Source organism: Sturnira hondurensis, unplaced genomic scaffold (genome assembly GCF_014824575.4).
Source record: "Sturnira hondurensis isolate 20B ecotype Veracruz unplaced genomic scaffold, ASM1482457v3 Scaffold0001872, whole genome shotgun sequence".
NCBI lineage: Eukaryota > Metazoa > Chordata > Mammalia > Chiroptera > Phyllostomidae > Sturnira > Sturnira hondurensis.
Window position 1 is genome coordinate 2,943,012 of NW_028074503.1, and position 13,912 is coordinate 2,956,923.

Sequence of the window (13,912 nt, forward strand, 5' to 3'; positions counted from 1 at the left end):
TAGGGGCAGGGAGTGTAATTGATTTCTTTATACATGGCTTTTTCTCTCCTTCAACTATAAACCTGACATTTCTTTTGGGGCATACTTTAAGATGTATCCCTCATTTTATGAGGCCTCATATAATTAAACCAAGAATGATCTAGATTCAACCATTTTTTTTTTTTTATGGAGGAAGTGGTATGTATTGAGGGCTCACTTTGGACCCAGGTATCCAGCAGTTAATCTTCACATTGACACTGTCAGATTGATAGTAAGTCCATTTTATATGTGAGGAAACTGAGCTGGCAAAAAGTTAAGAAACCCCAAGGATCATACAGTTAATGTATAATTAAATAAAATTTGACCCTCCAAACCCCCCAGTTTGTGCCGTTTCACAATGCCTTTTCAGCATGAAAGTATTTGTGCTTGACCTAAAGTTACCAAGACAAACTTTGAGTAGTCTTCACCATTGCCTATTATCTAGTCTGGTTTCTAGGAGGTTTTTTTTGTTTTTAAATTGCTACTAACTGAATATTACCTTTAAATGTCTATATAGGTAATATTTGGTAAAATTCTGCATTATATGCCCTGGCTGGTGTAGCTCAGTGGATTGAGCATGGGCCTGTGAAGCAAAGGATGGCTGGTTCGATTCCCAGTCAGGGCACATGCCTGGGTTGCAGGCCAGATCCCCAGTAGGGGACACATGAGAGGCAACCACACATTGATGTTTCTCTCACTCTCTTTCTCCTTCCTGTCCCCTGTCTCTAAAAATAAATAAATAAAATATTTTTAAAAATTTTTTTAAAAATCTGCATTATATAAAATTTCATTTTAGTTTTATGTTATGTGTTAGAACGGTGTCTCGAGCAAGCTTTTTAAATCTATAAAAATTAATGCTTTGCTGAGACCTAAAAAGCAACATATATTTTGTTAAAATTTTAAATAGTAATTCTGAAATTTGCCATCTGTCTTTTATAAGATGAAGTGATTCTTATGCTGATGTTGTAAAAACATTGTGAGATGTTTATATGAAAGGACTTACCCAACAAAGGTAAATTAGATAATAAAAAGTTCTAATTTTATGTAGCTCATTTATGTTTTACCACTATTATTATGTTTACAAACTTTCCTTTAAGGAACCAAAGCATTTTACTAGGTCTAAATAACAGTCACAGTGATGGATAAGTATATAGAATGCATTTTTAAAAAATCTAAGCAAAGCAGTTAAACCACAGTTGTCCGGTAAATTTTAATATTTTTAAAAGCATTCTGACAGTCGTTGGAAACTCGTATTTCAACTGTTGTTAAAAGGGAAAATTGGTACTCATACTTAGAGGATCTTTGTTTCTGCAACCATTTTCAAATAGTTGCTAACTTTCTTACTCGGAGAATTGAATTTAAACTTCTTCAGGAGAACTCTGACTTCTTAGACTAGGTTAAGTTCTGCTATGTGCTTTATACTTCATAGTATGCTGTATTCTGTCATGTTATGAATCATACTTTGTTGTAATTACTTTTTATTGTCTTTCTCTAGCAGACTGTTGTAAATTCTTTAAAAGAAATGGCATTGTTGTTAGCCACCCTGTATTTATAGCACCTAGAGTACTCGTAGGCATTCAGTGAAACCCTTCTGAATGAAAATAAATCTGAGGAAATCTTGGGGTATACAAAACAACTGTGCGTACTTGTTAATTTGGTGTCTTTTAATTGCAAAATGAATGCTATTATTTTTTCATCTCTCTGAACAAACTGGAGTAAAACTCAGAATACATGTTGCTGTGTGCTCTTACAAGTGGGTTACTCTTTTCCTTTTTCCTGTTGATTGCATTTTTCTGTGAAATTCAGGCTATTTTTTTGTTTCTCTGACAGCTGCAGTGGAAGATAGGAGAGAGGAAAGCAATAAAACCTTACTGGTGGAAATAGTGTATTTTCTCACATCCATTTAAATTCAAACTATAATCAGTGAGCATTTAGGAATTGACTGGCAGATATTATCAAGAGTGGCAGTTGGTTGGAGAAATCTAGAAATAAACTGTGCCGGGGCATTTTTCAGCTTGGAAACTAGGGGTCCCCAAGGATTGTTTTCTGCTGTACTTTACAACATTTTAATATTTCAGATATGATTTCTTGGAAAAAATAAGGTGTTTAGTTTTTAATGACAAATAAACTGCCTAATAGAATGACATTTAAATCATTCATTAAAATTGTTTACTGCCCATTTTCTTGGATCACAATGGCATGAAACTAGAAACCAAACTCAAGGAAAGAACTCAAAAACATTCAGATACATGGAAGCTAAATACCATGTTATTAAATAATGAATGGGTCATCAGTGACATCAAGGAAGAAATAAAAAAATACCTGGAAACAAATGAAAATGAACACACAACAACCCAAAATCTATGGGACACAGTGAAGGCAGTATTGAGAGGGAGATTCAATGCATTACAGGCCTACCTCTAATCCTACACCTAAAAGAACTAGAAAAACAACAACAAACAAAGCCAAGAGTAAGTAGAAGGAAGGAAATCATCAAGATCAGAGTGGAAATAAGTGACATAGAGACTAAAAAAACAATTCAAAAGATCAATCACACCAGGAATTGGAACTTTGAAAAGATAAACAAAATTGATGAACCTTTAACCAGACTCATCAAGGAAAAAAGGAAAGAACCCAAATAAATAAAATCAGAAATAAAAGAGCAGTAACAGCAAATATCACAAGAAATACAAAGGCTTATAATAAGAAAATACTATGAATAGTTATACTCCAAGAAATTGAACAGCGTGGGTGAAATGGATAAATTTCTAGAAACATACAACCTTCCCAAACTGAGTAAGGAAGAATCAGAAAACCTGAATGGATCCCTAACAGCTAAGGAAATTGAAGCAATAATAAAAAAAAAAAACTACCAGAAAACAAGTGCTGGACAGGATGGCTTCACAGACGATTTTAGCAATCACTCAAAGAACTATCACTTGTCCTTCTCAAACTTTCAAAATTTTCAAGAGAAGGGAAGACTTCCAAGCTCTTTTTATGAGGCTGGTATCCTAAGTCCAAAACCAAATAATGACACAACAAGGAGCCCTGACCAGCATGGCTGAGTTCTTTGATCCTTGTGCAAGAAAGCAAAAGGCCACTGTTTTCGATTGCCAGTCAGGGCACATGCCTGGGTTGCTGACCTAGTCCTTCATATGGGTATGTGTGATAGGCAACCAGTCAGCGTTTCTCTCATGCATAGATACTTCTCTTCCTCTCTTTTGCCTTCCCTTTCCCTCTCTAAAAATAAATAAAATCTCTCCCCCACCCCACCCCCCACCAAAAAAAGACACAACAAGGAAAGAAAACGATAGGCCAATATCCCTGATGAATATAGATGCTAAAATGCTGAACAAAATGTTCTCAAACTGGATCCAGAAATACATTAAAAAGATCACACACCATGATCAAGTGGAATTTATCCCAGAGATGCAAGGCTGGGACAATATCCACAAATCAACAAATGTGATGCATCACATAAAATGAAAGACAAAAAAAACATGATCATGTCAATAGATACAGAAAAGGCATTTGATAAAATTCAGCATCCATTTATGGTGAAAACACTCAGCAAACAGGAATAGGGGGAGCATACCTCAGCATAATAAAGGCCATATAAAAAAAACCTAAAGCCAACGTCATACTCAATGGGTAAAAACTAAAAGCATTTCCCTTAGGATAAGGAACAAGGCAGGGATGTCCACTTTCACCACTCTTACTCAACACAGTACTGGAAGTTCTAGCTGTAGTGATCAGACAGGAAGAAAGGCATCCAAATTGGAGAGGAGGAAAACTCATTCACAGACAACATGATATATTATATATAGGAAACCCTATAGACTCCACCAAAAAACTACCAGACCTAATAAATGGATGTGGCAAAGTGAGCAGGGTACAAAATTAATTCTCAGGAATTGATGGCATTTTTATGCACCAGTAATGAATTATTAGAAAAACTAACAAAATCCCATTTGTTGCACCAACAACAAAAATAGGAAGATACCTAGGAATAAATTTAACCAAGGAGGTAAAAGACTTATACAAGAAAAACTATAGGATACTTGAAAAAATTGAAGAAAATACAAATAAGTGGAAGCATATACAGACTCCATGGATGTGAAGAATTAACATTATTGAAATGTCCATAGTGCTCTGGCTGTGTGACTCAGTTGTCGTCTCATAAACCAAAAGGTTGCAGTTCAATTCCTGGTCAGGGCACATGCCTAGGTTGTGGGTTTTATCCCTGGTCTGGGTGCATGCAAGAGGCAACCAATCAGTGTTTCCCTCTCACATTGATGTTTTTCTCTCCCTCCCTTTCTCTCCTTCCCTTTCTCTCTACAACCAATAAGCACATCTTTGGTTGAGGATTATAAAAAAGAAAAAAAGCTTTTGAGTTCCTTGATATTTAGTATTCAACTAAAAAAGTTGTTGAGCACTCCTGTTATAATCTATGCTAAGAAAAGCAACTGGACGCATTCTTAAGATATTATTCTGCCACTTAGTACTGTACTGGGGTTCATATTTTGATAATAATAAGTTAAAACAATGTTAGTTTCTTCAATAAATAAGTTCCCTTGAGTAGAGTTTAAAATTGGCACATTTTTCATGATTTCACAGGATTGCAGTCTGTAGAAAGTGATGTCATAGTATGAGTTCAGCCTATTTCAGAATCTGTTAAAGATGTGAATATATCATTAAACTAATTTTCTCTATACTTGGCAAGTCAGTTCTTTTTTTAAATATATTTTATTGACTATGCCATTACAGTTGTCCCATTTCCCCCTCTTCATTCCCCTCCAGCCTGCACAACCTTCCCCCACCATTCTCCCCACCATTCCCCCCTTTAGTTTATGTCCATGTGTCACAAGTTCTTTAGCTTCTACATTTCCCCTACTATTCTTGCCCTCCCCATCTATTTTCTACCTACCGTCTATGCTACCTATTCTCTGTACCTTCTCCCCCCTTCTCCTCCTCCCACTCCCTGTTGCTAACCCTCCATGTGATCTTCATTTCTATGGTTCCGCTCCTGATCTAGCTGTCCTCTTGTTTGCTTTTGTTTTAGGTGTGGTTGTGAATAACTGAGTTTGCTGTCCTTTCACTGTTCATATTTTTTATCTTCTTTTTCTCAGATAAGTCTCTTTAATATTTCATATAATAAGGATTTGAACTCCTTGAACTTGACCTTATCTGAAAAGCACTTTATCTGCCCTTCCATTCTAAATGAAAGCTTTACTGGATAGAACAATCTTGGATCTAGGTCTTGGATTTCATGACTTGGAATACTTCTTTCCAACCCCTTCTTGCCTGTAAGGTCTCTTGGGAAATCAGCTGACAGTCTGATGGGAACTCCTTTGTAGGTGACTGTCCCCTTATCTCTTGCTGCTTCTAGAATTCTCTCCTTCATTTTAATCTTGGCTAATGTAATGATGATGTGCCTTGGTGTGTTCCTTCTTGGGTCCAAGTTCTTTGGGACTCTCTGAGCTTCCTGGATTTCCTGGAAGTCTATTTCCTTTGCCAGATTGGGGAAGTTCTCCTTTATTATTTGTTCAAATAAGTTTTCCACTTGTGGCTGCTTCTTTTCCCCTTCTGGTACCCCTATAATTCGAATGTTGGAACATTTAAAGATATCCTGGAGGTTCCTAAGCTTCTCCTCATTTTTTTGAATTCTCATTTCTTCATTCTTTTCTGGTTGGATGTTTCTTTCTTCCTTCTGGTCCATTCCATTGATTTGAGTCCCAGTTTCCTTTCCATCACTATTGTTTCCTGTGCATTTCCCTTCATTTCACTTAGTTTAGCCTTCATTTGTTCCTCTAATTTGTGACTAAAATCTACCAGTTCTGTGAGCATCCTGATCAGCAGCATTTTGAACTGTGCATCTGGTAGGTTGGCTATGTCTTGGTCACTTACAAGTATTGGCTCTGGGGCTTTGAGCTGTTCTTCTTGAACCATAATGTTTTGGTCTGTTCACTCCTGTTACGTATGAGAGGCAGAGCCTTAGGTGTTCACCAGGGCAGGGCGACCCAGTTGCTGGGTTGTGACGCTGTATGTGGGGGCAGGGTCAGAGAGGGTCAGTGGCACTTGTTCCACGCTCTCTCTTGGATTTTGGTCCCCTCTGCTTCTTCCCGCAAGCAAAATGGGCCCCTCTGGTGCTGGTTCCCAGGTGTGTAGGCCTGTGCACCCTCCAGGACCCTGTGGGTCTCTCTAACAATCTCTCTGTGAGCCTGGGAGCTTCTCCTGGCACCTTTACCCTGAAAGTTTTTCCAATTGGTGCTTTTAGGCTTTAATTCCTGTCACTGGGGCCCTAGTTTGCGTGGTCTGTCTCACTGTTTGCTCCTTTGCCTGGTTTATGTGAGTGTGAATGTGTGACCGTGGTCATCCAGCCACCTTGCGCCCTCCACGGATCCACCTGTTGCCACCCCACACCTGGGATCTGCCAACTGCCACCTGCGCACCTGCGTCAGTCTGGCTACTTTTTCCTGTGCGATCCTGTCTTCACCAGCCGATGACTCCGCCCCTCTTACCAGTCTGGCTAAACGGTTATTGTTGTTGGACTTCCATACAGTTCAATTTTCTGTGTGTTTTGGTTGCATTTTTGTTAGTAAAACTTTGTTGTCTTTAAACTTGGTTGTGCGAGGAGGCACAGTGTGTTTCCACCTATGCCTCCATCTTGGCCACAAGTCCCAAGTCAATTCTTTAGATCTTCATAAAGTATAAAAATCTTGGGGTTTAAATATAAATCTTTTACTAGCTGAAAATATTTTGATGTTTTTTTTAATTTTAGCATTATTGAGGTATTACTGACAAATAAAATAGTAAAATGAAGTATGCATCTTAGTGATTTGATAAATATATACATTGTGAGAGAATTTCTACCCTCAGGCGTTAACATATCCATCACCTCACCTACTTATTTATGTTTTAAAATATTTTATTTTATTTATTTTAGAGGGGATGGGAAGGAGAAAGAATGAGAGAGAAACATCAATGTGTGGTTGCCTCTCATGAGTACCCAACTGGGGACCTGGCCTGCAACCCAGGCATGTACCCTGACTGGGAATTGAACTGGCGACTCTTTGCTTCACAGGCCCATGCTCAATCCACTGAGCTACACCAACCAGGGTTACTTACTTATTTTTTTAATGAACACATTTAAGTTCTATTGTAAAAATATTCTATTTTTGTTCTGTAGATTGAGAGCAGGATTATGTGATCGCTGTGCAGTAACTGAAGAACATATGCGGAAGAAACAGCAAGAATTTGAAAATATCCGGCAACAGAATCTTAAACTTATCACAGAGCTTAGTAAGTTTTTTTCTTCATTTAATAAGTATTTAAAGCAAAATATACTATTATTAAAACCTATTAGTAAATTGGTCGCAACCAAATAAATGAATTGTTTACATATATTTTTTTATTTAGGCAAAAGTTTAAATGTCTTTTTTCCCTTTGTTAGATTTAATCTCATAATTATTTCAGTAAGAAATACTTAACAAAAGGTTATGTACATACTCTCCACATTGCCCCTAAAGTCTCACCAGCTCTAAGACAAGAAGCAAATTTCTTACAGATATGTCCATATTTGCTTCTTTGGTTTTATCTTTATTTTATGTGATTTGACTATTAAGCTAAATACAAAGCAAACAATTTAGTGTTTTACAGAAGTGTATACATTTACTTATTTATTTATTTGGTTTTTATGACATACTATTACAAGTATACAGTTTTCAGTTAGGCTCCTTATCCACTTAATGTAGGGTTTTCTCTCACTCTAAGCCTTTTTCTCTTCTAGTGCCTCTCTTAATTTTCTCTTTGATCTATTCATATACTCTTAGTCACCCTTACCTGGATTCCCTATAAGCTAACTGACAATCCACTTGTCCAAAATATAATTAATCTTCTTTTCCAACCTAATTCCATCTTCTGACTGTATTTTTTTTCTCTCGTGTTACTAAAGGAAAAATGCATGGATACATGCTCAATATTTTAGAAAGAGATAAAAAGAACATGGTAGTTACTACTGACAGTGTGATAAGTATCTTTCCAGGTCCAGGTTTGTCTCTTCCCTGTCTCTGTTCTTTGTTTTTGTCTCTTTTAAATTTTAATGAGGTTATATTATACTTTTTGTTCTGACATGTGTTATTTTATGTTATGTCTTAGAAGTGTTTACATGTTAATATAGTTAGGTCTACAGATTCTAGTGTGTTTGTGTGTGTGTATGTATATACATGCACGTGTTTAGGATATAAGATAATGAGTAGAAATTAACATTTATTACATTTCAGAAACATAGTTGAGATCCATCATTATGTTATCGTTGATACTAAAGATACTCTCCGGTAATGTCTATGTATAGTCGTCAGATTTCCAGTAACTTTAACTGTCCGAAAGTAGCCAAAAATTCCAAGTAAGCAAAAGACCTAGCTTTAAGGAATAGGATAGTGTTCTTTTTCATTGCTGCATTGTAGCATAGATGTTTCATAGTATAGATGTCATTATTTAGCCATTCTCATATCGATGGACAGCTCAATTATTTTGTTTGTTTGAGTGTTTGAAATTATCCATTTCCCTACATCTTCTTCAATTTTGGACAAATGTGGTAGTTGATAATACCCGATCTAGTGTGTAAAGAATGATAACCTTTTTAAAATTAGTATTCTCCTTATTATTGTCCAGATCAAGTATCTTTTCACATGATGTTCAGTTTGCATTTCTTCTTGAATGAATGGCTTGAATATCCTTTGTCTAATTTTCAGACAGGTAAAATATTCATGAATTTTTAATACTGTAGGTCTGTTACTAACCTTTTCTTTAATAACATCTATATTTCCTTTCTTTCACACTGAGAATCCTGCTTCTCAAGAACACAGAAATAATAGAATTAAAATAACTCCTAATACTCATTTTTTAATCTCATATTACTAGCTAGTAGTCTCATAATAACACCATTCATAGTACCACTGATAGGATTACTGAAAAGTTTGGGAAACCTCATTTTACATTAAAATGAACAACAGAAAAATCAATGAAGTCAAATTCCAAAGTTCTGAGAAGAATTAAAACACTAAGGGCTTAATATTTATGAGTTCTTGGTGTTTCTTTTTTATTGCTATTTTTTCTTCCTATCCTACCTTTCCTTTTGTTATTACTCTTCCTAGTTACAGAATTTTTTAAAAGATTTTATGTATATTTTACAGAGAGGGGAAGGGAAAGAGAAAGAGAGGGAGTGAAACATTGATGTGCTAGAGAAACACAGACTGGTTACCTCTCACATGCCCCCAACTGGGACTGGGCTCACACCCAGGTGTGTACCCTGCCGGGGAAGCTAACCAGTGACCTTTTGGTTTGCAGGATGACACTGACCCACACCAACCAGTCATCCCAGTTACTAAATTTTGAGGGTATTTGTTTTTCTTATTTTAATTTGATTCTTATTTAGATACTATCCGTTTATTGAAGGAAAATGTCTGGGTTGTGTCACTTGCTTTTGAACACACTCCAAGTGACACAGCTTTAATGTGATTTTTTTACTGTTTTTTATAAAGATTTTATTTATTTATCTTTAGAAGGGAAGGGAAGGAGAGAGGGAAAGAAATATCAGTGTATGGTTGCCTCTCGTGCGCCCACTGCTGTGAACTGGCCTGCAATCCAGGCATGTGCCCTGACTGGGAATCGAACTGTGGTTGTTTGGTTCACAGGCCCACACTCAGTCTGCTGAGCTGCACCAGCCAGGGCTGGGTTTTTGTTGTTGTTGTTTTTAATGCCTATTTCTCTTCTTTTTGGTCAACCTTAAAATTTTGCCATGCATTTCTAACAGTATAAAGTTGATATGTTAACCCTTTTCTGAATTACTTTAGTTCTTATCTGCTGGTGACAGCCTTTCTGGCTTTTCAGTATTGTAATTGACTTTCCTTTAGAACTGTTTTGTCATTTCATTGGATTTTGACAGGAAGAGTTAAGTAAACTATCTTAATCAGAATTTTTGACATTTTTTTACCCTACAAAGGATGAGTTGCCAAATAATTACTGAATCTGCCTCTGTAACAGCTTTTTTGCTTTTTCTCATGCACTATTTCTTCACTTTGCACATTAGTCCTGATACTCATTTTGTTAACAGTAGCCTGCCTGACTTGTCAGTGCTTTCTTCTTACTTTGGTCAATATTCCTACTAACAAATCAGTTTTCGCATCATTCATCTGTGAAAAATAACTGATAATTTTTTTAAATAAATTTCAGACTTCTTAGCCTGCTTTGAAAGACTTCCTACCATTTATTATACCTAGTCTTTCTTTGTTTTTTAATCTTCACCCAAGGATATGTTTATTAATTTTAGCAAGAGACAGGGAAGGAGAGAAATAGTGTGAGAAAGAAACAGTCATCAATTGCCTCCCACACGCACCCTGACCAAGGAGGGAACCCACAACCTAGGTACATGCCCTGACTGGGAATGGAACCCGCAGCCCTTTGGTGTATGGGACCATGCTCCAACCCGCGGAGCCACCCAGCCAGGGCTGCCCAGTCTCTTTCTAACTTTGTTCCGTTAATTCTCTGCATAGATTAGTCATCTGTCCAGGTTCATTTGGCCTCTTTGCGATGAATTCTTTTCTGATCTTCTCAAGTGCCCAGAGAAATCTTTTTTTCCTTGAACTTTTCTTTAGTACGTTATCTGTTCCTCTCTGTATTTGTCACGTTCAGCAGTATAAAACATGTTTACACAATAGCTTCTCTCTCATTAGAATACACTTTTCTTTAGGTCATTTTCCAAATCTGAAGCGTTTTTAGATCCTCCACAGGAGGTAGTCTAGCAACCTCACAAATGGGTAATAATCAAAAAATTTTTGTTTACTCAGTGTAGAAAAATATGTTTAGATTTCTAAAATACTAGATTTAATTAACAAAATTTTAGAATATAATTTGTTAAATTTAATTAACAAATTAACTGTCTTTGGTAGAGGTTCATTGTATTGATTGGGACTCGATCTCTTGTGTATATTCTTCCTAGCAAAACACATGCTTAACCACTGACATTATACTAAGGATTGATAAGAATTTTGTACTGGCCCAAAATTGAGTTTCTGCTTTATAAATTAAATAAGGATAGGTAAGAAAATTTAGTTGAGGGTAGATTCAAGCAGATACTACTTCAGTGGAAATGTTTTCATTATTGATAACCATAATTATTAAATAAGAAAATATGTGTGTTTCTGTTTTAAAAATTATACTGATATTCAATGTTATATTACTTTTATGGTTAGATTTATTTCAAGATAAATGACTCTCCCTAAATGGTATTTGAAATTAGTAGGACTGAGTAATCAGATGGAATGCTTTCTTGTCCTCAGTGTGAATAATTAGACTCTGCTCCCCAGAACATGAGGTGTTTTTTTTTCTTTTTTGCCCACACACATTACATAAAATTATCAGTCAATCATTTACTTGGAACCAGCACAGTATGTAATCGCTACCTAGTAACAAATTAGTTTTTCATGGTAACATTAACCCTGACTAACAATTTGACTCAGAACTAGAAATCCTAATGTCTCTATAATTGTTGGCATTGCAAAAAAGACTGACATATATGTTAATGGAGTTAATAGTATGTACCTTATTTTTCACATTATATTTAAGTGAATGAAAAGAACACTCTACAGGAAGAAAATAAAAAGCTTTCTGAACAGCTACAGCAGAAAATTGAGTAAGTATTTTTTCTAAATTGCAGTAGAAAATTGAATATTTTTTTGCCAAGTTTTCTTTCTTCATTTTACTTAGCTTTACAAACTAAAGTTATATTGAGTTCCAGGTTTCATTTTAAAAAATTAAAAAATGTTTTGCAATAAAAACAAAGTTACTGTATTTTTGTTCATGTTTTGGGAGTACATACAAAAAATGTATATGCATATCTTAGATTACTTTGAGAGTATATAGAGAAAATATCTGAGCATATTAATTTAAAGCATTTTAATTTTTATTTTTTTAAATTAATTTAATTCTAGTTCAAGTACAGTTTTCTGTCTTGTGATTACTATAAATAGTACTTATTAAAATATTTACATTTCAAATAAATACTTGAGTTTTGTTACCTTTCTTCCAGCCCTGTTCCAGAAACTTCATAAAAACAAACTGAATAAGTATTTCTTCTTACACACTTGGCAGGCCATACTCTTAAAGAATAAAAATAACTTTTATCCTATTTACCAATTACTCTTCTTTGTGTTCTATGTTTATTATTTCTGTTGTTCACTATGATTCTTCAAGGTAGTTTTATCTCTACTTTATGGATGAGGAAACAAAAGTCAAATAACTAGCCTTGGTGTCACTGCTAGTACGTTATAACACCATCACTCAGACCCATATCTTCTAACTTAAGGCCTCTGTTCTTTTCATTATGTGACAGCATCTCAAAAACATACGGCATCTTGCCGTATAAATGTGCTCCCACTGTGTAATGCGCACCCACATTATTGACCCAGACTTTCAGGAAAGAAAATCTTTCCTTTTAATTCAAATCTTTCCTTTTAATTCAATTATTTATTTATTTATATTTAAAAAACAAAACCAGTGATCATATTCCAGGGTATTATTTTGCATATAGATATCATTATTGCTTTCTAGAGTTATACTTCTAATGCGTAAGCAGCATAAATAAAAATTAAAAACATTTATGTAGATACAGGATTAGTACTACCCCTGTATAATTAGCATTCTTATTTTTCCCTCAAAAATTTGGGCAAAAAAGCATGCAGTATACACGGCAAAATACGGTTATCTGTTCTGGGGGGTCTGACTGATGCAGAGAAGAGATATGGCTGCCTCCTATTTTCCATTTACATAAAGCTTATAGATATTTTTTTAAGAATTAGGATTTAGGATAGACCTAATGGTTTAGGACTCTTAAAGATTCTCTTAGGGGAGAGGGGAGAGAATCATAGAGGAAAAGGGGAAGTACTCACATGAACAAGTATAAAGGACACATGGACAATAACTAAGGTGGGGGGCAGAGATGGGAGGGAGGTGGGGAGCACTGGGGGAGTGCAGGGCTGGGGCTGGGAATATAAGACAGAAAACTGTACTTGAACAAGAATTAAATAAATAAAAAAATAAAAGGCATCCAAGTTGGAAAGGAATTGCACTGTCATTTTATGCCATTGTCATGAGAGTCTATATACAAAATACTAAAGTCNTAAAGATTTTATTTATTTATCTTTAGAGGGGAAGGGAAGGAGAGAAGGAGAGAAGTATCAATGTATGGTTGCCTCTCATGAGTCCCCTGCCGGGAACTGGCCTGCAACCCAGGCATGTGCCCTGACTGGTAATCGAACCACGATCGTGTGGTTCACAGGCCCACGCTCAATCCACTGAGCTACACCAGCCAGGGCCCTTATCAGTATACTTTTATGTAGTGGATGTCCAGTAGGATTTTGGTATTCTTCCCATGTGATCAGTTCACTGTGTACTGGTAGCCAAAGGGAATTTTGAGGAGGGATAATAGTTGGATGAAGAAAGAAGGCTAGGGATCAGACTGAGGTTATCAAATGTATACATGAAAATGTCCTCATGTTGTAGATTGAAGTAAGGCTAGAACATAGATTCACAATCTTTTATATGTAATCCCAAGGCCCAGAAATTTTTTTTTGAAATGGTATTCATAACTGAACCTTACCTTAACTGATAGGATGCTGTTTATAGTTTTATTTGTCCCACCACTTCATGTGAGTATTCGATGCTTTGCTGTGAAAATATTGATGTGCTGACTACAGGATTATAAGACCTCCACTGGAGGCGTTACATAAAAACCTGTTTATACTCTCTATTATCCTTCATGTAAAAAAAAACCTGTATTCCAAACTACATCTGCTTCCAAAGATTACATAGATAATTGTCAACTTGTATTAATTTA

At 35.8% G+C, this 13,912-nt stretch overlaps 1 protein-coding gene across 11 annotated transcripts in view; it reads left to right on the forward strand.

Annotated features, from left to right (window-relative positions):
- RBBP8 (RB binding protein 8, endonuclease) overlaps positions 1–13,912 on the forward strand; it is a 112,327-nt gene that overhangs the window by 52,263 nt on the left and 46,152 nt on the right. For all 11 annotated transcript variants that reach the window (XM_037031857.1, XM_037031833.1, XM_037031867.1 and 8 more), the window contains 2 exons: positions 7,208–7,320; positions 11,644–11,710. In XM_037031857.1, coding sequence (XP_036887752.1) covers positions 7,208–7,320; positions 11,644–11,710 — 180 coding nt within the window. The remainder of the gene's footprint in view (positions 1–7,207; positions 7,321–11,643; positions 11,711–13,912) is intronic.